Raw genomic sequence first — 26995 nt, forward strand, 5'->3', positions numbered from 1 at the left:
AACTTTTAACACAATAACACATGAACAACAAAGTTAGCATACATGCCATATTGCAGTATGTAGGTGCCTTGTCACACTGGTGAACCACCAAAACCCACTTTATCCTAATTATGAAAATTATGGCCGTTTTCCAGCCTTGCATTTAGATTATGCTGCAGGATGACCCATCTGATACATCACACAATTAACCACCAAATCGTCGCATGGGAGTCGTGGCTCAAAAAGTTTGAGAACCACTGTGTTAGAGGGTCCTGCAAGAGAGGTTTAATTTACAATTTAACTTTTATAATCCCATTATAGCTCTACACCTCAGGAAAAAAAAAAGAAGCAATCATATACTGGTTTCATAATAAAGTTTATTCTATATTACAAATAGTATTTTGTTCTTGACTGCAAAATAGGAATGCATTATATTTACATACACAGGTATACAATTAATTATAACAAAGTTAGAGAAGCTCGCCTTATATCCCCCAGGTTTTGTTTTATCTCTCAATAACATACTCTTTATCTTTCAAATATGATCTAGTAAAAGTCTTTTCTAGCATGTTTGTGTAACACCTGCTATAACACTGAGCTAGGAGGACAGTTTTAGTTCCTACAAAACGTTTGAAGGTGGAAACTTTATCTGTGCTCTTGGCAACACAAGGTCGCTACAAGCAGACAACCTTTGTTGGAGGGGAAGGGACGGGCAAGGGAGTAATGAAAGACAGGATGTTGCACTGGGGGGGCAGATTCACAATGACAGCTGAGGACTTTCAGCTTGTTATTAACTTTGGGTATCCTAGGCACAGTATATGTTAGCTACACAGAGGAAAGATTCTTTGCTGATATTGTCTATATGTGCTTCAGTTGTATCTTAAATATAAAAAAAGACCCAATACCATCACTTTCCAGAAACACATTTGTGTAAATGATTCATTAAATAAAATGTATTAAGTGCTTTGTAAATATGCCCCTTTAAGCTGCAACAACTGACATGAATTTCTTGATGGACAATGACTGATATCTAGCACACGTGACAAAAGGGCAAAGAAAAATCTCGCTAGTCAAACTCGGTCTCATACATAAGTATAATATGCCTCTCCTGCTACATTAAACTGGATAAATCACTAGTACATGTAGTTGCCTCCAGGTGTACATGCTTGTTTATGGCAGCTAAAATGGAAAGTTTTTTTTTTCTGCAACACAATATTGTTGTTTTAGTAAAATGAAGCCACAAGGAGTTATCTTTTATTTGATGAGAGCTTCGTCCAGGGCTCCGCTGATGGTTGGGGTGGGGGTCTAAACTTTTAAAACAAAATATTATAGCAGCAAAAACATGGAAACTTCAGTAGTATGTTCTGTCTACCTAAACTAAAGCCACAGTGAAGGCATGGCTGCCACCAAACCTGTAATGGAGAATGTAAATGGTGTCCAAGTCCCTAATAGTTGAAGTAGTATATAAACATCTTTGAGCAAGGCAGTTCCATTTCATACCATCCAAATAGGTCAACATGCAAAGGTATACAATATCTGTTTTATTTAGCATCTACCACTTCACTAAACTGTGAGCATGAGATTCTGCAGGGGCTCAACTGGATAAAGGTTCCACCTTAAACGAAAGTTAGTTTTTCTTACTTGAACAATCCTTTTCCATCTTGATTCTTCCAAGCAAAAGAAAGATAAAAGAACACATCCACATCATCATTGCAAGGCTTAATTTTCTTATTTTTCTTTTTTTTTTTTTAAATAAGTTTCTTAAATTGTTTACGTTTTACATGCGCTTAAAAAGCCAATAAAGGACCCAAGGTGGACCTAGGGCGGTCTTCACACATTCACATCACCACATGGGGCACGTTGTCAAGGCAAAAGAAAGGGCAGAGGTCAAAAGGTACGGAGGGCGCCTCCATCATCACTTTCAGTCGCTTACTCCCATGATCAGGGTTCACGTCCAACAAATCTTAACTAATGTTAATGTCCGTGACGCTCTCTTGTTGCTCTGCTTTAACTGATTTTTTTTTCCCTGTTTTTCTTCCCTTTTTCTTCAAGGCTTGGAGAATTCCATCCCCTGCCGCCACTGAGGAGAACTACACTAATACAGAAAAGAGCGCCTCCACAGTTACACACTCAAGAGTTGGGGTTTTGCCGTATGCAACTAGCTACCATCTCCAACGCTTGTGCAAAAACAGATAAGAAACTGGTATGTCAGGAGCTGGACAAAAGGGTGAATGGTGTGCCGAGTGCCAGAGAGACCCGGGACGATGGAAAGAAAGAAGGATCAGATCACGTCGCCCACAGAGCCGCTCACCTCGACACACTGAGGTCAGAAAAATTACACAGGCTTCTTAAAGTTCCAGTCACAATATTTTTGTATTAGAAGTGGTTGTCATATACATAGTCCTTTTTTTTTGTCAGTTCCTCAGTGGCACTTTATAAATACATTTTGACCATTTTGAAAATTTCAAGCTCCTTTGGTTTTTGGCTGACCAGCTAAGTCCATCTCATTTTTATTCTCCACACAAAAGTCTTTTAATAAGAACATCCTGGGAAAGAGGTGCTACTATCACAAACAACAGAGCCCCTATTGGTAGCAGTCAGCCATCTCTGGCTATACTGTATTGAATCATTCCTGTTTTTATTGATACAGCAGTTTCTTACCCAGTACATCTCAGTCAGCTCTTCCCTTCTTCCAGGATTGGTGTAGATATCTGGGCAGTCAGGATGTTTGCTGATTGTTTTTGTATCTGTGCATGTGTGTGCTTTAAAGGACCATTGTAGTAGTGACAAGATTGGAAGAGACAGCTAACTGGTGTTTTTGTAATAGTCTGAACACTGTCTTCCAGAGTTGTTTGTGTGCTTTTGTAGAGGATCCAACTTGGGTAGGGCTCCAGGGTTTCATCTCATAGCTTAATTTTGCAGTAGCCACATAAGCCAAATGGAAGCAGAAATCATGAGCATTTTCTTGTATTTGTGCTGGGCAGGTAAAAATGTGTGAATGTTGCAACAGACTAAACAGTAGTTTTATTTTTTGTCATATTTCAGTAAAGGAAAAGTTCAGAAGAGTAATAATTCTTCCCTATCCCCATCAGTCTTTTTCTTAAATACAACTCCAGCTACATTGAAAGAACACAAGAACATTCTAGGTTTGCCTGGACTCAGCCCAGATTTTACGGATATGTATGCTTTGCTTGAAGGTACAGTGTAAACTTGGCAAACCATCCTTGCATTAATTTTCTTCAGAGGTGTTCATTTGGCTTGCAGTCATCACTTTTGATGCTTCCACTTGATTCCATATGTTGAATATAGACCTACAATAAACTGAACTCTAGAGATGGTTTTATCTCAACTATCCTATCTTGAAAAGTTCAACTAATGGACCAAACATCATGGTTTTCAAAGAATCACTATCAGTGTAAATTTTTGAAGGCAACATAAAAATGTTTTTCCCCTCTTTTTTTCCCAGCAAGGGGACTGAAGTGTGCCAATATGGCCAGCTTTCAGAAAATCACCCCTAGAAGCTCCCCCTGTGGTGAACCTGAAGGATGCCCCACACTGCTCTATGGGAGACACCAACCTCAGTCACCAGCCACCCCTTACAAATATTCAGGCAAACTAGTCTATGCAGCAGAGTGGATGAGGAAACCAAAATATCTCTCAGGGAGGAAGAGGAAGCAGAAAAAGGTTTCAGGAAGAAGTCATCTCTTAAAAGCGGAGGGAGGAAGTCACATGATGAAAAAGATGGGGACAGGTCTTCGCTCAGGCACAGCTCGGTTTCTGACGGGGTCTCTTCCCAGTGCACCCTGGGAAGTGCGGTTCTCAGCTCTCCAGACTCATGAAGGCCACCACCTGCTCCAGCTTGAAGGCCAGCCTCTGTTTCCTTGCTGAATCGTCCTGCTCCAGCGCACACACAATCTGCCAGCAGGACAAAAAGGTAAACACAGATACACTTTTACCGAAGGTACTCAACACCACAAACAGCAGGCAGTATTTACATTCTGTGTTTGACTATCCAAGGCCATACAATATTAATGTGCAGTGGCATGTTATAATTTCCTCATATTAGTTGGGCATCAGTGCATTAATGGAAACTATGATTCATCTTACAGAAACTGCTTTAACTTACGCTGGGTAAACATAATCCCTGGTTCGACTTCCATGGTGCTGCAATCTATGGTGAGGAGCACCCGCGAGTGCAGTCCACCTAGCACAGGGGTGCCCAAGTCCGGTCTTCGAGATCTACCATCCTGCAACTTTTAGATGCAACCCTTCTCCAACACACCTGAATCCTGAAAGTTGCAGGATGGTAGATCTCGAGGACCGAACTTGGGCACCCCTGACCTAGCAGGATCCGTGCGATCATGAAATCGCAGGTGTAGAGAATCTTGTGATTCTCCACTTCCAGGATAAACGTCTCATCGTCTATGATAAATAATAAAAAAAAATCATTGAGACTCCCTGACCGGTTAAACACATGCAAATCTGCACAGGGGCTTTTATTTTGAATAATACCGGAAGCTTTTACACTGCTCCCGTGGCTGATTTCCTGTCTGCCCCTATGTGAACAGTGGAAAGAAGGCATTCTGGGTGCGTGGAACATCAAAAATTGACTCAGCGTGTAAATTTAGCAGAGCGCTGCAACAATCCTTCACTGATAAGCGCTGTGGCATACCCGGTGGAAATCAAACCATTGACTAAAACGGCCACGAATAGCAGTGGAGGGTGCCTGCAGCTCCACCACATTTATGTGAAGCCAAGCCATCCTCTGTGACCAAATGCTATTCACCACCCTACCCATAGTGTTCACACCCCATCCTTTTAAGAATGGGGAGTGACCACGAAGCAGCAAAGCCGTCCTAAATGACAACATTTTCAGCTCAGCTTGCTGCAGTGGCTCAAAAGGTGGGTGCATCAAGCACCACAGGTAAATCCCATGGAGCGGTTGGGCTCCTGGAGACTGGGCGGAGACGACGTGCACTTTTCATAAACTGACAAACAAGCGGGTGCTGGCCCACTCTCGGCGATAACAGATGAGAGCTGCTCCACACTATCAGCCTGTGTGCCAATGTGTGCGCAGACCACCTTGTCTGTTGATATACGCCACCACTGTGGTGTTGTCGGTGCTGACCAAAACATGTTGCCTTCTCAGAAGAAACAAAAAATGTCTCAGCGCCAAACAGACTGCCAGGTGCTCCAGACAGTTTATGTGAATCAGTTGCATCTGTTAACTCCATGAACAGTTCACTGTTCTGCCTTTGTGTCGGGCACCCCATCCTGACATGGAGGCGTCCGTAGTAACAACCTTCTTGTTAACACAGTCCCCATGGCAACGCCCATGGTCTGGAATGCTGTGTGTTTCTAAAGATGCAAAGCCAGGACGCACGTCTGTGAGATCAGGACTCGGCAGTGATGCCCCGGACTCAGTTTGAGTGATGCAACCCACCACTGGAACAGGTGCATGTGCAGACGGCCAAATGGGATCACCACCAGCACTGATGCCATCAGCCCAAGCAGTGTCAGATATAGTCTGAATTTTAGCCACGCGCCCAAAGAGCTTTCACCCTTTCCACAGAGAGACGTGCCCGGAACTTGACACTTGAACTTGAGTTTAGGGACAAGCCTATGAATGTGATGTCCCGAGTTGGAGACAAAACGCTCTTTTCCCAATATATTGTGAAGCCCAGAGCAGCCAGGTGTGATGTGAACACCCTGATGTGTGCCTGAACCACTTTGTGAGACTGTGCTGCAAGAAGCCAGTCATCTATGTACATCACCAGTCGCATTCCCCTCTCCCTCAGGGGAGCAATGGCAGCCTCGGTGCATTTTACAAAAACCCATGGACTTAGAGAAAGACCAAACGTGAGCACTAGACATTCGTAACATTTCCCTTGGAAGGCAAATCTGAAGTCTATTCTGTGTGGGGGAAAAAATGAGGACATCCTTTAAGTCTATGGAGACGAACCAGTCTCCTGGATGTATAAACCGTATTAGAGCTGCATGCATCAGCATTCTGAATGTGTACTGTATTAAGTATCTGTTCAGAGCACGCAAATCTAGTTTCTGCCGCAGACCCCCATCCTTTTTGGGGACGAGAAAATATCTCAAATAAAAGCCGCTCTGGCTCTGCTCTGGTGGTACAAACTGAATGGCTCCGTTGTTCTGCAGGGTAAAGATTTCCTCCTGCAAAATACGAGCCTTGTCTTCCCAGGTCTGCGACTGCAGTATTCCGTTGAAACAGGATGGGGTGGAGGCAAACTGGAGTCTGTAACCTCTAATTACAGTCTTCATTACCCAGTCCGATGCCCAAGACATCCTCCACTGCGGTGCTTTGTCCGTTAATGGGCTAAATGGCATTACATCTGCAGACACAGAGAGCACCAAAACCATGGGCTGAATTGCAGCAGGGCCTACTCCTCCTGTGACAGCGAGACACACGGCCTGCTGTCACTGAGTGCAAATGCACATGACACTGTCTTGTAGCGTCATTTGCATTCAGTTACATTGTCCCATTATTTTCCATTTTTTTTTATTGTGCATGTTTTTAATGGTTGCACCCTCGGCTCGGAGCTTGGCTGCACACCATAACAGAACTTTAATGAACTTATAGGGGAGGAGAGGAAGTGTGTCCTTGGGCACTGGCGTGTGCTTAAGCACTGGTGTGTGGTGACTCAGAGTGACCGGCAGAGCTGCTGGTTCCCGTTAAGCCACACTAGGGGCATAAGGCTTCTTTGCCCAAGTGCCCTTGAGGTCCACGGTTTCCTGTGACCGCGGTCGCTTGGCTGTGGCCGAGGCTGACGTTTGCTGATGCAGTAAGCTGGCCGAGCTGTCGCATGAGCGAACGTCTGCCAGGGTGCAGAAGTTAGAGTGGGTGGCACTTTCTGGGGAGGCACAGCTGTAGTGCTTCTCCTTCTCGCTTCTTCTCCTCACAGCGCTTTTGCATCGTGGCCACTGAAAAGCCTTTTCGGATCCACGGGCACATAGAGGAGTTGAGTCTTTTCTTTTTGAGGCAGACTAGACAAATTCAGCCACTGGGCTCTCTTGAGCGACCATCAGGGCCATAGCTCTTCCAGAGGCCTGGACAGTACACTTGTGGAGATGCAGACGGAAGTCTGTCACCACGCACAGTTCTTCCCACAGGTCTGAGGTCGGTGTAGTTGACATCTCCTCCTGGTAGGCAAGGAGTAGTGACAACGCACTTAATGCTTAATGCTTTCACCGACATTGCCACCGATTTATAAGACTTCTCCTTCATGGATGACTGGAAACAGTCGGCTTTGGATGGCAGGGTAGGGCCTGCTGTAGTCATGGTGGTTTTTTGGGTGGAATGGAGGTGGGATGCCAGGAGAGGTCCGACCGGAGGCAGGCAGAAGAAACCTCTTTCTTCCACATCAGCCCAGTCAAGCGCTGACCCTCCCTGGATGGGGTTCTTGACAGAGAGAGAATTACTCCATGACCAGGTTGCTTCCTTCAGGCATTCTGGGAAGACCGGCAGCAGCTGCTTGGTTGAAGATTTTGCTCTCAGGGGACCTCTCTTCCTCATAGCGGGATGTGGTGGTCTCCGTTAAGGTTTTAGACCACTCGATACCCAGCTTTGCAGCTGCTCTTCTACAAACGTCATGCAGGTCCACCATTGCAGTTGGGTTTGGAGAGCCGCTGCACATGCCACCCCAGGCCATCGGCTTTGCAGCCAGTGGAACAGAGAACGGTTCGATTTCTCCCTTGTCCTCTTCGGAACCGAGGCTGATGGACTCGTCCCCAGAGTCAGAGTCGACTCCTGCAAAGTCACCGAGCCCCAGAAGGCTGGACTCCTGCTTGTCAGGGTTGGTTAACAGGGCAACATCCTCCAGCTGGTGCCCATAGGGATGACGTTTCCCTGGATGCTCTTACTCAGCTCCTGTGGTGGTGGTATGGCTACATTGTGGACGACAGGCTAGCTTGGCATGCTAGCCTGCGCCTTCGAGTCTTGAGAGACAGGCGTGCACAATGCTTACAGCTAGCCGGGAATGCTAACTCATCCTGGGCATGTTGCAGCCCTAGACACCCAGCACAAGTAGCATGGTATCTGAACAGGAAATTTTGCTACCGCATGCGCACGACTCGGGTGGTAGCTTGTTCTTCTCCATGGTGAGGAAAACTCCAAGCTCAGTGAAACCCAGTGACGGGAGTAACCATCCCACCACCACAGGAGCTGACTGAGAGTGGCCAGGGAAACACCATCCCCATGGGCACCAGCTGGGGTGACCAGCTAGATGCTGTTGCCCCTTAACCGACCCTGACGAGCAGGAAGCCAGCCCTCTGGAGCTCGGTGACTTCGCGGGAGTTGACTCTGACTCTGGGGACGAGTCTATCAGCCTCGGTTCCGAAGAGGACGAGGGAGATATCGAACCCTTCTCTGTTCCACCGGCTGCAAAGCCGGTGGCCTCGGGTGGCAAGTGCAGCGGCTCTCCAAACCCGACTGCAACGGTGGACCTGCATGACGTTTGTAGGAGAGCAGCTGCAAAGCTGAGCATCGAGTGGCCTGAAACCCTAACGGAGACCACCACGTCCCGCTACGAGGGAAAGAGGCTCCCGAGAGCGAAATCTTCAACCAAACAGCTGCTACTGGTCTTTCCGGAATGCCTGGAGGAGGCAACCCGGTCTTCCGCCAAGAACCCCGTCCAGGGAGGGTCGGCGCTTGACTGGGCTGACATGGATGAAAGAGGTTTTTCCCGCCTGCCTCCGGTCGAACCTCTCCTGGCGTCCCACCTCCATCCCACCCAAAAGTCCACCATGACTACGGCAGGCCCTACCCTGCCGTCCAAAGCCGACTGTTTCCAGTCATCCATGAAGGAGAAGGGCTATAAATCGGTGGCACTGTCGGTGAAAGCATTGAATGCGTCGTCGCTGCTCCTTGCCTACCAGGCGGAATTACAGGAGGACATGTCCACCACACCGACCTCAGACCTGTGGGAAGAACTGTGCGTGGTGACGGACCTCTGTCTGCGTCTCCACAGGTACGCTGTCCAGGCCTCTGGAAGAGCCATGGCCCTGATGGTCGCTCAAGAGAGAGCCCAATGGCTGAATTTGTCTAGTCTGCCTCAAAAGGAAAAGGCTCAACTCCTCGACGTGCCAGTGGATCCGAAAGGGCTTTTCGGCCCCGCTGTAGCCACGATGCAAAAACGCTGTGAGAAGAAGCGAGAAGGTGAAGCACTGCAGCTGTGCCTCCCCAGAAAAGTGCCACCTACTCCAACCCCTGCACCCCGGCAGACGTTCGCTCATGCGACAGCTCGGCCAGCTTACCGCATCAGCAAACGTCAGCTGCAGCCGAGCGACCGCGCTCACGGGAAACCGCCGGATCTCAAGGGCGCTTGGGCAAAGAAGCCCTTTGCCCCCAGTGTGACTCCGAGGGAACCAGCGGCCCCTCCGGTCACTCTGGGCGCCAAGAGGCGAGCTACCTAGGGCGCAGCCACCGGGGAGGATAAACGGGCTCAGACAGACGCCTGCCCCCTCCCCTCCAGGATACGTTCTGTCCCCGCCAATGCAGATGCGGACATGTTCAGGACTGTTCATAGGATGTGCAAAGACTGTGCCAGAGCGCCCCGCACACAGCCACGCCAAAAGGAGGAGGACCGGACCTGCCGAGAGCTCAGTGGAGCCAGAGCTGGGTCCTGGTGCCACACACCAGTGCCTGAGCACACACCAGTGCCCGAGCACACACTTCCCCTCCTCCCCTATAAGTTCATTAAAGTTCTGTTACGGCGCGCAGCCAGGTCCTGAGCCGAGGGCGCAGCCATTAAAAACATGCACAATAAAAAAAGTGAAAATAATGGGACAGAATGTGACTGGGCAAAGGCCCTGCTGCGATGCAGCCCAGCGTGTTGGTGCGCTCTGGGTCTGCAAATCTAACGCCACTCGGCCCATTAGCAGACAAAGCACCACAGTGGAGGATGTGTCAGGCATCGGACTGGGCAATGAAGACTGTAATTAGAGGTTACAGACTCCAGTTTGCCTCCACCCCATCCCGTTTCAACGGGATACTGCAGTCACAGGCCCGGGGAAACAGGGCTTGTGTTTTGCAGGAGGAAATCTCCACCCTGCAGAACAAGGGAGCAATTCAGCTTGTGCCACCAGAGCGAAGCCAGAGCGGCTTTTATTCGAGATATTTTCTCGTCCCGAAAAAGGACAGGGGTCTGCTGCCAATACTAGATTTGCGTGCTCTGAACAGATACTTAATACAGTACAAGTTCAGAATGCTGACGCACGCAGCTCTAAAACGGTTTATACGTCCAGGAGACTGGTTCGTCTCCATAGACTTAAAGGACGCTTATTTTCACGTCCCTATTTACCCCCCTCACAGAAAATACCTCAGATTTTCCTTCCAAGGGAAATGTTAAGAATGTCTGGTGCTCCCGTTCGGTCTTTCGCTAAGTCCACGGGTTTTTGTAAAATGCACCGAGGCTGCCATCGCTCCCCTGAGGGAGAGGTGGATGCGCCTGGCAACGTACATAGACGATTGGCTTCTTGCAGCACAGTCTCAAGAGGAGGTTCAGGCACACATCAGGGTGCTAACTTCACACCTGGCTGCTCTGGGCTTCACAATAAATTGGGAAAAGAGCGTTTTGTCCCCAACTCAGGACATCACATTCATAGGCTTTTCACTAAACTCAAGTTCAAGTGTCAAGTTCCGGGCACGTCTCTCTGTGGAAAGGGTGAAAGCTCTTCGGGCTTGTCTGGCACTTTTCTGCAGGGGGGCACTTCACGGTCACTGCCGAGTCCAGGCTCTGAATCCTTGGAAACGCACAGCATTCCTGACCATGGGAGTTGCCATGGGGGACCGTGTTAACCAGGAAGGTTGTCACTACGGATGCCTCCATGTCAGGATGCACGAAGGCAGGACAGTGAACGGTTTATGGCGTTAACAGATGCAATCGGTTCACATAAACTGCCTGGAACTGCTGGCGGTCTCCTTGGCGTTGATACATTTTTTGCCTCTTCTGAGAGGACAACATGTTTTGGTCAGGACCCACAACACCACAGTGGCGGCGTATATCAACAGACAAGGTGGTCTGCGCTCACGCCATCTGCACACGTTGGCACACAGGCTGATAGTATGGAGCAGCTCTCGCCTGTTATCGCTGAGAGCTACTCATGTGCCAGGCATTTTGAACCAGGGGGGCAGACCTGCTGTCCAGAGGCCACCCTCGCTACAAGGATTGGAAACTCCACAGCGAGGTAGTGACCCTGATATGGGACAAATATGGCCGAGCAGAGATCGACCTCTTTGCGTCGAGGGAAAAGGCTCAGTGCCCAATGTTTTACTCTCTGACCGATCAGAGCGCTCCACTGGGTTTGGATGCGTTAGCGCACGAATGGCCACGCCTCCTTCTATACGCGTTTCTTCTGCTGGAGCTGATCATTCCCACTATAGCCAGGGTGCGGGAGGGGGGCCACTCCCTCATCCTGATAGCACCCTGGTGGCCTGGGAAACACTGGCTGGCAGAAATCTTTCAGCTGCTTTGCAGCCAGCCGTGGCCTCTACCTCCGCACAGAGATCTTCTGTCACAGGCGCGCAGGGAGATTTTCCACCCTCACCCGGAGCACATGGCTTTGTGGGCTTGGCCCGTGAGAGGTTGAACTTGGTTACCTCCCACAGAACATCATTAACACCATTCAAAGCGCCAGATCCTCCTCCACGCGCAGCATGATGGCAAATGGCGTGCGTTTGAGGACTGGTGTGCGGCAGCAGGGGTGGTGGCTTTTCAGAGCCCCATTCCCACTGTTTTGACTTTTTTTACAGAAGCTGCTGGATAAAGGTTTGGCTTTTTCCACAGTCAAGGTCTATCTGGCTGCCATATTGGTGTGTCATATAGGTTTTGAGGACAAAACGGTGGGCCAGCACCCGCTCGTTTGTCAGTTTATGAGGGGCGCACGTCGTCTCCGCCCAGTCTCCAGGAGCCTAACCGCTCCATGGGATTTACCTGTAGTGCTTGATGCGCTGTCGCGCCAACCTTTCGAGCCAAGCTGAGTTGAAAATGCTGTCATTTAAGACGGCTTTGCTGCTTGCGTTGGTTTCAGCCAAGCGCGTGGGTGACATCCAGGCGTTGTCAGTTAACCCAGCCTGTATGCAGTTTCTGATGGGGAATTCTAAGGTTCTGCTTAAGCCTAACCCTGCGTTTGTGCCGAAGGTCTTCAACCCGGGCCGGTCATACCGCCCCATCGAACTGTTGGTCTTCTACCCGCCACCTTTCTCGTCGCAGGAGCACGAGCGGCTTCACCCTCTCTGCCCTGTGCGGGCGTTACGCATTTATGTGGATTGAACAGCTGGATTCAGGAAATCTGAGCAGCTGTTTGTCTCATGGGCCCCACCCTACAGGGGGAAGCCCCTCACTAAGCAGAAATTGTCCCACTGGATTACGGGCGCCATTGCAATGGTATATGGCAGCAATGGGTTACAACCCCCTACAGGCTTGCGTGCTCATTCCACTCGTAGGATTGCTGCATCCTGGGCTCTGTTTGGGGGCACTTCTGTGGAAGACATCTGTGCAGCCGCCAACTGGGCGACACCGCCTACTTTCGCTAGATTTTTCAGTTTGGATGTCACTGCTCCCTCACTGTCTCACACAGTGTTGAGCGTGGGCACCGTGTCTGTGTGAACTCTTAAAGGGTCTTCGAGGTAAGCCTGTCTGGCAGTACGGGAGTCTCTACATCCCATAGTGAGATACCGAAACGAATGTTGAAAGAGAACTTTAGGTTAAGAAATTAACCCCGGTTCTCTGAAACATGAGTGATGTATCTCACCAGACCACCCTCCTTGCCTGGAGCGAGGAAGAGGTGTGCTTACCTAGACTAAAAAGAGATGGTCACGTCAAGCTTTTATAGCGGGAGGAAGCCCCTCCCTTACAGAGCAGTCGTGCCAGTCAGGACTTGCGTAATGAAAAAGGGCTTCTGGGGACAGCGTCTGGGGGCGTGTCCCATAGTGAGATACCTCACTCATGTTTCAGAGAACTGGGGTTAATTTCTTAACCTAAAGTTTTCTCATCTCAGTCTCCGAAAGTCTTCAATATCACCAGAAAAAGTCACAACAGGGTGTAGCGAGCATGCATGCGTTCTCTGCATTCCAGTTGTAATCCAGCCTCTTCTGTGACAAAATTACCTCTCACTCACACAAACACCTATATAACCTCTCACATACAGTATCAATACCACTGATTCAAATCTGTATAGGGTGTCTTGTATGCATGAGTGTGGAATTTTAATGTGTACATGGATGATTTTAAAAGCGCTATAATGTTGCTTTCACCAAGGATGCTGTATATGCTTTGAACATGCAAACTGCATTCAAGTTCAGTCCCAGGAAATGGTTACTTTTTCCAGTGTCAAACTTGGATGGTCTGTCAAACTGTCAAAGAGAAGTGTTGGCATAAATTTTTACTGAAGACAAGCAACAGCTACACCTTTATAGTAACTCCTTCCAGGTCTACTTCATGTAGCCATCAACTCTTGACAATGTCTTGCGGTTTGTCTGAAGTGGCTGATTGTTGAAATCTGTCAGATTCTCTATGATTGGATGTGCTGACATGTCGCTGCAGAGCACAGTGCCCATTGCACCCTACGTGAAAGCTCCTGTTTTCCTCTGTTGCCATCTGAACAAGGTGGAGGTTGGTAGGGCTGCTCGATTATGGAAAACAAATCACGACTGTTTGACACAATTACTTATTGCTCCAAGGAATGAGATATGACCAGGACGATATGCCCCCACCATAAAATAAAAAATAAAAAAAAGAATAAACAAGATAAAACTGTCTTGTGTTTAGGTTGTATATACACATTAGAAGCCAGGGTGAGTTATAGTTTATTTCTTTCGATTGGAAATAAGCTGCAGCAGTCCCGGGTATATAACATATACCCTAACTGATATGGTTCAGGACCATCTTGTTCTTGTTAGCTGAGGGGATTCTGGAGGGGAAAAGTCTTCTAACCTCAAATACTGCTCTGGGGTTTAAGTGCTTTGTGAATCTTGCTAGTGGCCGCTGACCTGCTGTCTGTCATTCAGTCATTTCTGCCTGCGTATTCCCCACCCCCTTATCATACCACATCTTGCACCCTAACCCTTGCAATTTCTGTCATTTCTCAAAAAGTAGGGGGTGTACTTGCACGTTAAGAAAATTAAAAATGATAAATGCTTTCACATCAGTCTACAATATCAACCTATAAAGTTGCTAGAAGGATCTGAATACTCACTAAATATAGCAGCAAAGGTGCTAAGTTGGAAACAGTGGCTGCAGCTTTGGCGGAGGGTCTGTTATTTGCACGGTATTTGCCCAGAAGTGGCACAGGTGCGCGTGCCATTTTGGAGCCGAAATCAAATTCAATATTTGATATACTGCACAATCCAAGGAGATAGTGGAATATGATGTTTAAAGCCAAAACTGTGCTTCATACTCTTCAGATAAGGTGTGCAAAATGTGTTGTTTAGAAGTGTAAATAACAGTATTACATACCTCCTCAGTGTATTTTCCAACATAGGAGTAGATCTCACTGAGGGAGCTCATGGTGTTGAACTCATTCATGTGCATCCGTGACTGTTCTGCCAAATAGGCATTCATGTCCTGGTCACTGATCACTGGCATCTTGCTAATGTCTGAGTAGTACCTGTTGAAAGGCAAGAAGAAGAATAACCTCAAAAATGGCTTTAATAAAGATTTTTAACCTGTAGTCTAGTCTAACAGCTATTTGAAAATATATTAACGCATAAAGCCACACGTTTCATGTTAAAGTGACAGAAATGGAGTCATTATAGTTACTGAGAGGCCTTCAAGTTCAGCACCACAGCAGTAGACATGCACACATGCTGCACTGATGTAAAGGTAATCAGTCACTGTCAGTGACAGCTGTGTTTCTCATATCAACTATGTTAATTAAAGCTGCTTATTAACATATTAAATTCCAGCCACTGCTTGAAGACAGACCCAGTGTATAGCACTATAATTTCAGGAGTGTGAATGGAAAAACAAGGGTTCAGAGCAAAGGAAAAGCAGGTGGGTATTGCTCACAGAGGTCATACCCATATCAACACCTGTTCATTGATGGGAGGCTGTAATGGGAAGCTTAAAGCAGGTGATTGTTGGAGTAGAGACCAGGTGTGCTTGTTTACCTTTTTCTTTTAAACCTCAGAATAAATGATGTGCTTCAAGAAATCATCTTTAAATAATTTATATAGCATATCAGCTACCATAACCATAAATTCAAGTCTTTTTTATGTACTACCAACTTAGATTACAAGATTTTTATATTCTGTCAGTAATATTGAAATTATCTGATTTAAAGTAAAGTAGATTGGCGGTTTTTTGCCCTTGCTTTTAGTAAAAAGCAATGTATGTTGAATGCAGGTTACTTATCTGAGTTTTCTGAGTAGCATGAATGGGTGTCTCATATTGGGAATGCTCTGTGCATGACCTTACAGGATGCTCCTTTTTCCTGCTTCCTCCCTATGAATGAGCAAGGAGGGTGGCCTGGTGACACCCTCCTGCTACTCACAGATCCAGGGTTACACAAGTAACCTTAAGTTCTCTTTCATAACATTCGTTTCGTGACTCAGTAAACAAGTGTCTAATGCAAATATGACATGATATAAACTTTACCATGTACAGCATTGTGTTGAAATAACATGAAACTTCAGATTTTGTTTTTATCTAACAGCCTTAATCCTCCTCTGATAAAGCTGACCAGAGCACTCAGCTTTGTGATAGTAGATCTGTGTGGGATTTTATACACTAAAAATCAATAAACTATCTTTATATTTGGATTGGTCTCTAAACTTTATTGTTTTGACTAAAGACCTTTAAGTCCAATGTCAAAAGTGTCAGTGGGTTTGGAATGGAAAGGGACTACGTGCTATATAATAAATATTCTCCTCTTTTGAAGGTGCTGATGCATGCTTTTACTTCTAGTAGAATAGATTATTGTAATACTCTGGTCTTCCCAAAAAGCATTTTTCAAACCTACAACTACTTCAGAATTTAGCAGCACGTGTTCTGACGAGGACCAGAGGATGGGAACACATTACATCAGTTTTAAAATCACTGCACATTTCAGGATGAATTTTAAGGTTTTTTTAGTTGTTTATAAATGTCTAAGTAGTCTTGGGCCTTCTTATTTATCTGACCTACTTTTAAATTATAAGCCCTCACAGACCCTGAGGTCCTCTGGTACTGGCCTTTTAATTGTTCCTAAAGTCAGGACTAAAACACAAGGTAAGGCCTCTTTTCACCATTACGGCCCTCGTCTGTGGAGCTGCCTGTTTAAGACCTACCTTTTTCACTTAGCTTTAAACTGAATTGTAATTTTATCTTGTTTAGTCTACTTCATTTTATTTTTATTTTATTTTACTTAATTGTGTACTTATTAGGGGTGGAACTTAAATGCGTTAACTTTGATTAATTACAAAAAACATTTAAGCATTTAATAGCAGTTTGCATTCCAAACGACAGAACGTTTGGTATTGCATGATTTCCGGTACATTGGTGTGTACATTGGACTGTCATAGTTTCCTCACCTCAAATCCAGTTGTTTTTAATCAGACATCAGCTTGAAGCTCATTTGGTTATGCTATGCCTACATATTCTCTTTGATGACGCTAGAAATGCATAATAACTGTATACCACTTTACAGTACCAAAGTCCCTCCATTGTAGCCAAAAAACAAAATTAGTGCGTTCTGCTTCATGCACCTCTACATGTTCCAACACACCAACACTCTGTAATGTAGCTCTCGTGCCCTGGGCACACTCATCCATCCCCACTGAGTTGTAATTTGGATTGGCTTTCACAGCTCATAGATCAGTGCTATAGTCGCATTGCATTTGTTAGCCTGAAACATAGCTAATGCAAGTTTCTCCCTCTTCATTTATCTAGTGATTGGTGTGTGCACATGTGTCTATGGACAGCTCACCTCTCCACCCAGCTCTTATAGCTGGGGATGTCCTTGGCATAAAGCAGCTTGTTGGAGGGTGAGTCTTTCCCAAGGCGGTGTTCTGAGGTGGAGCAAGAGTCCATAAAGGTCTGGGCCACCACAGACAGGCAGGCATCTGTGATACTGCTCTTGTGGATGTCAAACACAAACTGTGGGTTCTTGATCACATTCACCCAGAAACGCAGAGGTAGGCTGCACAAAGTTGGAACAAGAGAACAAAGTAGTTCAGTGGCAAACTATTTACAACTTATCACATCAAATCTTATTTATAAAAGCACTTTTCATACCAAAAACAGCACATTGTGATTTTCATGATAAAAACAATTTTTTCACACGAAAAAACACAGGTCTTCACACATCTATAGTATATAACATAATTCAAAAACATTCACCTGACCTAACTTTCTTTCTCTCTGCCAATATGTAAACTATTACCCACAGTTCCTCTCTTTAACTTAATATTAATATAAGAATATAAATGGAAATAAACTTGGAAATTCACAAGTAATACAACATTTGCACTCATTGTGATAGCAAATTACAATCAATCACAATTCAACTGGGTTTCCTGACTTGAGATGCTTGTGGGATGTTGGACAACTTTTAGTGCAACCTGAAAATGAAATGTTGTCTATTAGACTTTTGAGGAGCTAATGATCAGTTAATGAACCGATCTTGTTCAGCTCTACGTCAGTGACAAAATGCTTAACCAGCCATTCAAACACAGGAACAAAGAGCATGAAGGGAAAACAATTCTTTGTGTCCAGTTGAACTGCTCTGAGATTAAGTCTCTAAATGCCATTTTCAAATTTGCTACAGTCAGCTAGTCAATAGGCATGTACATATTATTCACCAGAGGGGACAAGGATTCATTCACTTTGCAAAGATAGTACACCGGCCCTGCTAGTGCTGCTGTGTGCATGCAATTCAATAAAGCCTTTATCTTAAAACCCAGGTGGTGGCTGGCTCTCATTCTTCTCCTCCCCCCCCCCCCAACAGTGTCCAGTGGTCCTCACCGGAGGCTGTACAGTGACACAGTTCATATTACCTGTTTTGTGCAAGTGGGTCTATTTTGTGCCTGTCCAGAATAATAAAAATATACATGTCTATTTATTTGTTGGGCTTGTTTCTGTCAAAATGAATAGATATAAGGCCGTCTTTATCTGTGTGCTGCAGAGAAAGGGGCTCAGGTGGTATTAAAGAGCTGATTGTTACTTGGATGACCGTATCTTTACTATTCCCTCGGCTATATGTTTTTAGCTGATGTGGCAAAAACCAATAGGAGAAGACACTGCACTCTAATACACAAAAGTTTCAGTGTGTGACACGAAATCAAAAGAAGAGGGGATAATACCACCCCCCCCCCCCCCCCCCCCCCCCCCCCCAAATGTAATCATTCACTACTGGTGCTCTCCACTACACATTAATTCCAGCACAACCACCCACAAAGCAATTCAGATGTACAATCTAACAAAAGAGGATTTGGACCTGGGAAGGAAAAACTCCGCATTATGATTTCAATATTAATCTTAGCAAAGAATCTAGTGGGATTAGAGGCAGAGATCAAAGGGATATTAGCACCACTGCTGTGCTGCCTAGATTGTTGGTAATCTGCTGTTTCAGTGGAGCATTAGTTGCCACAAAGATGATGTTCCCTGCACAATTTATTTCAATTGTGTTGAAAATGACCATGTTAATATCAACATGTTATCCACTGAAAATAGGCAAAGCATAGAAATTTGGCTATTAACTCGTGCTGAGCAGGTTTAAAGAAATATGAATGATGGATGTGATCAGCTCTTTTGGTCAGGGATTAGGCGAGATATCAGCTGCCAAGATCAAGGGCATCTCTTGTCTAAAAGTCCTGCTGGCCAACACAAACAAAACTACTCAATTTATGTGTAACTACAAAGTGCAGCCAATATTGGGTGTGTGTGTGTGTGTGTGTGTGTGTACACACACACATATATATATATATATATATATATATATATAATAGCATATGCAAATGATGCATTACAGTAGATTATTAGTCGATTACTAGCATATAGAGTAAGCTGGATGTCTTATAATGGTTCTGTTTACAATCTGAGCAGGGTGGGACTGCAGTAAGACTGAGGATAGGTGGTGATCTGCATGTATCTGCCAGTTTTGCACAGTAATTAAAATTCTGTCTGTTCCATCCTAACATGACAAACACTGTGCCGATAGACAGACATGCAAACACAGAAGAGAGAGGATGAGAGCAGACGATGATGCACTGCCATTAATCCAAAGGATACCATCTGGAGATGCTCCGGCAGCCTGAGACTCATGTACACACACACTTAAATATGCAGGAGAACTCAACACAATGCAGACACAACTGACATTTAAAAAGTCATTTAAACATTGTGCAAACAATTTAAGCTTTTGTCCCTTTAACATTAAATGTACATGTACAGGTAGGAATAGCATCAGATGACTGTTGTGAAAGAAGTCATAAATTGTAAGATGATCCATTATTATTTCTTGGACTAGAATAAATTCATTATGCCACCTTTAGGTCTATTTCAATTCCACAGACAATTTACACAGAAAAAAAGAGGAACCAAACATAACCTGCAGTTTTGACAGCAAGTAAATTTTTTTCTTAAAGCAGCTACACAGAATAAAGATGTGCACACATCACATGTAAAATGGATTTCAGTCTGAGTTTAAGAAAACAAACAAACAAAAACCTCTTCATAAAAGAAACTATGATAAAACAAATGCTACAGGAAAAGGCTTCCATGAGAACATGCAGCTTATACTGATAGAAGGGGAAACCCTGAAGATGAGGTGGGGGTTGTATTGGAGGGTGGGGGCTCTCACTGCAGTGGCAGTTAATGATGTGTTATATGACAATGGGACTGTTGGGCTTAATGGAACAGGGGCACAGCTTGGAAGGGACATTGGCATGATTATTTCCCACAATAAGACCAAATGAGAGCTTTTGTCGCAGCTAAGATTGCTGTCGTTTGAATCTACTCAAGGTTATGCATATGCACTCACAGTGAGAAGCGCAAAAGATACAGTGAGATGCTCATCCCACACAGAGGGGATATCTGTAGAGGCATCAGCATCAACTGTGTCTAGTGTAAGTGGCTCTTTGTCTAAATGTGTTGTGATAAATTGCTATTCATTTACAGCATTATACTGAGAGCCCATTAAAAGTAAGGTAACAGCAACCCCTTGTGCTGTCAAAAACACTTAACACACTGCAAACCTTCTAATAATGAAAACAAAAAAACTTCCAAAATTACCTTACGCAAATAATATTTCTCATGTAGCCTCCCCCGAGTCAGTCATATCCATTTGTTCCTTAGTACATAAGTCTTTTTTTTTTTCTTTCTCCCATCTCTGTGGCTCTTCTGAGCCTTGCGTTGACTGATGCATGCTGGGATCTTGGCAGAGGCTAGGAGGCTAACGAGATATTAGTGTGCATTTAACTCCCACTGTGTTCACTTCCTATTCACCTCTTCATTTTTCTTCTTTCTCCATTCTAGCTAAGAGTTGGTTATTTAACTTCAACTAGCATTACAAGGTGGGCTCACAGAGGTCAGTATTGTCCGAATTAAAAAGCTGATATTAATTTTATGGTGTACTTGTGCACCTGGGAGTGCACATTTGTCACTATGGAGATTTCCACTGTGACAAGCATTCTTTTGGCCCAGTTACCCATGATAATAGACGGAGAGCCTTGGCAGCCAATTGGATTAGCCCCTTGTGGTTGGGTTTAATGAAGATTACACACCCCTGTGGTCAATGGATATTAGGAAGGGAAGAAGCTTGTGGTGAAACTTGGCACTGACAGGGAAATGGCATTTTAAATGTGCCAAAATGTACTGGAGGCCATGAAAGCAGCCACACTGGGGTACAAATAAGTAATCAGAAGTGTCCATCAAAGTGACTGTTTCTATAATTCAATACCCTTAAGTCTTGGTGTATGTACATTTCTTCCATATTCAGACTCACCAGTTGCTCTTCCATGTGTGTCGCACATGTGGGTCATGGATGTTGTGTTTGTCGGCCTGCTCATCCAGGAAGTCAAACATGTATTTAATGGCCAGTGGCAGAGCGCTGCCTCGATGGGCTGTGCTGAAGATGGTCTCAAACAGGTCATCCACAAACTTCTGTAACGTACCCTGTTAAGCAGGAAAAGGAGAGTTCTGAGTTAATGTCTTAGTCGCTACGTAAGTGCTTCAAGTTTGACTTTAACACTTTTTGCAAAATATTTAAAGGCTGAAATTTAAAGTTTCTTTCACCATCATTATTTTCATGTTACATCTTGATTATTTTTAAATATATATTACCATTTGATACTTCAGTGTTGCAATAGGAGATTACTTTAATGTTTCCATCTTTAGTTGTTGTGCCCTGATTAATGTTATTATTTTATGTTATGTTATTAATAATTATGGGGTAATGTACACATCCATCCCATTTCTGCATTTAAAAAATTCAAGGCATCTTGCATATATCAGTACAAAAAGTTTGTTTCCAAAAAATTCTGAAGTTTTGGAAGGATTTCATATCAGTAGGTTACAGTCCAAGGTTAATGCTAAAACTGGATTCCTGTTTGTAATGTACTCATCTCACCAAACTGACTCTTGGTCAAAAGACATTCCTTCCAATATCAGGCAATGGTGATGTTGGCTGTGTTCTAGAAAATAATTATTACTTAATGACTTGCCTGGTTGAAGAAAGCTTAAAAACAACCAAAATAAGGTAAAAAAAAAAAATATAAGTCTTTGACCCATTTACAGTTTCAGCATGTTAAAATATGAATTTATTGGTTCTGATCATGACACACAGAGCTGATTCATTTTATGACACACAACTGACTAATGCTGACAGAACGATTGCCATAAACTTAATTTTTTTTAACAATGACAGTTTGAGTTGTTCAGTGTATTTCATTTTGTACCCTCACTTCGATGTTTATGTGCCTGACTTCTATCTCACAGGCCTGGCTACTAAATCTGCTTGCAGCTTTGGTAAAGGAAATTGTTATTTCACAGCTGACTTTTAATAATATCTGAGAACAGGAGGCGCATCTCCTAAGCCTCTTTGTGCTGCTGGATTAGCTCCCACGCTGCACCATTGACCCTAATTTGATTTAATGTTGGCGACTTTAAGGAGGAGGAAGAGGAGAAGGGAGAAGAGAGACACAGAGTGAAAGAATCTAATCCTCTTGTAAAGAACAAGTTGATGGGATGCATTGGAGAAAGCGAGAGGTGGAAATGAAACGACAGAGGTTTCCTATCAGAAAAAGAGGCCATTGAGTGTGGCAGATGAGGTGTGTACAGGCACTGGCAAATGAAAATCCAATTTGGTTGGGGCGGGTGACCGAATCACAGAATCAAGAGAGGTAGATGAGAAATGGAGGAGGGAAGCCCATTAGTCTGACAATCACAGCTGTAATTCTTATGTGGCCTGTATTCCCAATAGCTTATCACTTTTCTATGAAGATGGGATCACATATCTTTATCAATCTGTCATGCTTCCTATTGACAGTCTGCATTATCTGGTGAGGGAATCCCTAATGTTTTGTATGTGCATGTATACCCGTGTGTGTGTGCTGAACCTGTGATATTTTACGTCATCCTTTATCTAAGGGGTGCTCCAGTATCAACACTGTCATCATCACAGGGTTCTCTTGTTCCCTGGTGGAGCTAAAACTGCCAATCCACCCCCCTGAACAACAATCCACTTTGTCATTACTGCACTCTAAACACAATGTGTCATCTGATGTTGTGATGCTGCCTGCATCCTTAATGAAATGCAAGAAATACAAGCAATCCAAATATTGAGGGGAGGTAGAGACACAAACAGATACTTTTCAGTGTAAAAGTGAAGGGAGAAAATGCAACCCTTTTCTGTGCCACTCCACACATTCAAACATCCAAAACCTGCACTCAAACCATCACTGATAGCTTAAGTTTCCCATATTAGCTCTATGTATCCAGGGAGAAGCATTTATTGGCAAGGTGAAAGCCAAACAGTCAATTACAGTTCCTGCCTGTCTAATCATTTCTCAGCAAGAGAGATGGCCAGGCAAGATAAACTGGGTATTTCACTTAAACAATCCATCTGAGAAGATGATCTATCGGCAGCAGAAAAAAACTTTCCTTCACTCCACAGCGTGATAACGGCAGGAAAATGGAGCGACTCTCAGAAGCTGTGAGGCGGCATGTGCATGTGTGAAGGTGTGTGGAAGACCGTACAGCATGTGTGATGGTGACAGCTGCTCCATGCTCTCTGGCTTCTTTCTATTCTGTATTCACCAATTTGTTATATTAGTTTCTCTCATATGTTGCTTATTATGTCCTGTGTAACAGGCATGCTGACACCTCTTCTACCCTGTTAATTAATGACCAAATTCTGCCAACTCATCTGCACAGTCATTCTCTAGGAATGCAGAAGTGAATGGTAAATGTGATTAAGTACTGTACTTCGGTGTCATTTGTAGCTTGGTATTTAATTTAAATGCTACTTTTAATTTTATATGTATTAGAGAAAAATATTACACATTTTACCCCAAAAATCTATATCCATCCATCCAATGCCGACAGACCCAAGCATATGTTTATTAAAAGGTGTGGGCTAATCTACGTATTTCGTCCACCACTGAGTTCAAAGACAGGAGAAAGTAAATTGGATTTTTAGAATTAGTAATTTTTCTGCATTAACTGGGAAACATATGGCATTAATTTAAGTTTTATCTTAAAGACATTCAAAATGCACTGAAACTACAAACACACTAACAATTGATATCTGTAAAAAAAAAAAGTACTTCATTAACACATTTCATAGGGCTGTAGAAAAGGTAAGATGAATTTTTGCATTAAATAGATGGTCAAAGCGCAAAGACATTTTTGGTAGCTATGGAAGACGTTAAAAAGGCTTTAAAGAGAATGATTTTTAAACATAGCTCTGATTTTGGAGTATGAGTCTCACCACTGGACAGAGTGCGTCAGAAACAACAAAAATATCTGCATTTTATAAACCTCCCAGTGTAGCTCATAACTGTTTGGAAGGGTCTCTATGATAAAAAATTATGAATTGGTCTGTTGTCAATTAGTATGGTTTCTCCAGGCTTCGCAAATTTACCTTCCCTCCTGTTGTGGAAATTTCATATTATTCCCTTTACTATATTGTGTTCTACTGATCACTCTCAAGGTAAACAGATTGTTTAAGTTCTTGGTAATTGAGTTTAATACTGAGTAGCCTGTTGCTATCGTAAAAGTGGATGCATTCTTTAGAACAGTTCACTCTGACCTGTGTGACTTATCTGATACTAGCCAGATGCCTCAGGATGACCCAGCAGGGCATCCTGCCTTAATGTCACTGGGGTTGTTTATGTGCGTCAATAAAATGCAAAAGCTCATTAGGTTTGCTGAAGTGTCTAATCCTGTGTGAGGAACAGACAATCTCTTTGTTTTTAATTCACAAGATATATGATGTGCTGTGACGTGATCATTCTGCTTAAAAGATGCTGCATGTGTGTTTCTTATCAGATTCTCTTCAGATCTCTGTGCTGTCAGACCTCTGAACAGTGTCTCGAATTGCAATTCTATTCTCTGTATTCTAATTCTGTGTTCAATAAACTTATAATCACTTTTCACTTCAGAACCAGACTCCTCATCCTTGACAGAGTAACTTTTTTGCCTCTACACTCCCATTAACAAAACTGATATGAAAAGGTGAATGGACTGTACTTATATAGCACTTTTCCAGTCAACTTGATTCACTCAAATCACACTTCAACATGTAGTCAGGGAAAGCCTGGAATCAATCCACTTCTAGTTGAAAGACAACTGCTCTTCCTCCTGAGCTACAGCCACCCCAGCTGTATGGCCCCATAGCCTACGTTTTCAGTTAGTCACCGGTCTAGTCAGTGTTTCACCGCACAAACTCTGCATGTCGAAGATGCAGCACAGTGCTGGAATACTTTAAGCCCTGATGCTGTTTATGAGGGGAACAAGTTTTCAGTGGTCTGCTTTACAGCACAATGCAATCTACAAATGATGTTTTATCCACCTGCCACTGCACATTTGTCACGCACAAACCTGAGCTGGTGTAGACAGCTCAACAAAGGGACAGAGTGGATTTAAAAAAAAAAAAAACTGAAATGTTCCTGATTCAAACAATTACAACCTGAACATTTTCAGTGTATAGCCTCCCACTTTCGTTTACCTCCCCTCTATGCCTGTTCCCGTCTGTGTCTGATAATGTTAGTCTTGATGAAAAAAAGAGGGACAAGGTGATTTAGGAGTGGATTGTGAATTTGCATTCAGCTGTTGGATCAAAGTCACATTTCCCTCCAAACCAAATTAACTGCTTTTTTTTTTTTTTTTTTTTATCTTGGGGGCTATTGTCGCTAGGCACGTTCAAAGAGTCTCATTTTATCTGCATTTCTATTTTTGCCATCTTTCTCTCTTTTTGTAGCCTTCACTAGTTTTCTGGGTCTTTTCTTCTTTAGGCTGAGACTGCTGCATCAATGAAACAGTAATGAAAAAAGAAAACAAACAGAAATATCTATTTTCTTTTTCTCACCTGTAGGAATATTTGAATAATCTTATACACTGAGATGACTCATCCACAGTAATCATGAATATTTAAATAAAGTCATGTTTTTTTTGTCATTAAAGGATGAAGGTTACAGTGACCTTTTAGCTTTTCACCTGTATAACTGCTTCAAGACATACAGGAAGTACAGATACTGCTGGACAATTTGCTGCAAGATCTTAAATCCAAATTTAGCACAATAAACCGGCTGCATTATGAATAATACAATAAAAAAAAGACTTTTTAAAAACAGATCGCTCACCTTGGTGGCAAGAAGTCGTGTCAGGTAAATTTCAGAGACCATTTTGCTGCCGCGATCTCCTTCCTTCTGGTCTCCGTGCTCATGGTTCTTAACCAAGTGCCAAACTTTCACGCCACTTTCGAGGTCGGGAGTGATCATGGGAGTGCGAGAGCGCAGGCTGTCTGGGCTTCCGGTGTACTTTATCATGTTCTCTGTGAAGAACAACTTGTGTTATTTCATGTAGAGTTGATCTGAATCAAAAGGTCAAAGAGCCACAGTGTTCACTTTCTTTCCGTTCACCTTCTTTTACATTTTATTTGTGGACACAAATCTGTGGCTCAGGCAACACAAACAACAACGAAAATACAACCAAAGAGGTGACCTTATCCTGCATTGTTAAAAACAGAATACTCTTCTTGGCTCGAGGCTTTCAATTTAAAGGTCTGGAAGATTGGATATGAAACTTTTAGAAAGTCTGCATGGTTAATTTTTCATGGCTTCTTCTCCAACTGACAAGACATGACATGGCTAGCTGACACAAAATCGAAAAGGTGTCAGACGAGATGAAATATGTATGGCCCACCCAGTGGCCAGAGTGGCGATGACATTTCAAAACACATGGCTCAATGAATGTTTACACAGTGTGAAAAAAATTGATCAGTGGGTGAAGTTTGAGAAGAGGATGAGGGGGGGGAGCTGGAGGCAACAGATACAGAGAGAGTGTGAGTATATATTGACTGCTCATATTTGAATTTGATCACAGTATGATCAATCTACAGGACACTTCAATGAGCATTATTTAATCTGGGTATATTCTGTGATACCTTTCTGAACAAAGGGTAAAGAGTAAAACTAATGATGGTGTTTTTGAGATTGTGGGTAATCGGATGAGTTTGTAAATGTCAAACAGTGAATTCATTTTGTGTTAATTATTCAGGAAGTCCTACAGCTGAGGGTGATGCAGAACCAGTGTTACACAGGAGAGATTTCGAGTTGGATTCTATTCTGAGCTAGCTCTGTACACACAGGGTGTTATTTTCTGATGTTTTTCCTTGTGGTTTCCGATGGAAAAATTACATTCTGCATCAAACACAAAGGCTTCTCGTTTCATACTCTGAATCAACATGTCACTATGTTTGTCTGAATCTTTCATTTTTTTGCACAACTCTCTCTCCTCTGCGGTTCTGTCAAATTCAGGCTTGTCTCGATCTTTGTTATCTGGCCATAGTACCC

At 43.9% G+C, this 26995-nt stretch overlaps 1 protein-coding gene across 3 annotated transcripts in view; it reads right to left on the reverse strand.

Annotated features, from left to right (window-relative positions):
- Positions 1–338: 338 nt before the first annotated feature.
- Positions 339–26995, reverse strand: part of plxna4 (plexin A4) — a 248207-nt gene continuing 221550 nt past the window's right edge. For 2 of the 3 annotated variants that reach the window (XM_041977658.1, XM_041977657.1), the window contains exons 28-32: positions 25784–25974; positions 20926–21095; positions 16909–17121; positions 14460–14610; positions 339–3894 (exon numbers count right to left, since the gene is read on the reverse strand). In XM_041977658.1, the coding sequence (XP_041833592.1) occupies positions 3799–3894; positions 14460–14610; positions 16909–17121; positions 20926–21095; positions 25784–25974 (821 nt within the window). In that variant the 3' untranslated portion in view covers positions 339–3798. Of the gene's footprint in view, positions 3895–14459; positions 14611–16904; positions 17122–20925; positions 21096–25783; positions 25975–26995 lie in introns of those variants that run through there. The other variant, XM_041977659.1, reaches the window with a different exon arrangement.

The sequence above is a fragment of the Melanotaenia boesemani genome, chromosome 23 (assembly GCF_017639745.1).
Source record: "Melanotaenia boesemani isolate fMelBoe1 chromosome 23, fMelBoe1.pri, whole genome shotgun sequence".
Classification (NCBI taxonomy): domain Eukaryota; kingdom Metazoa; phylum Chordata; class Actinopteri; order Atheriniformes; family Melanotaeniidae; genus Melanotaenia; species Melanotaenia boesemani.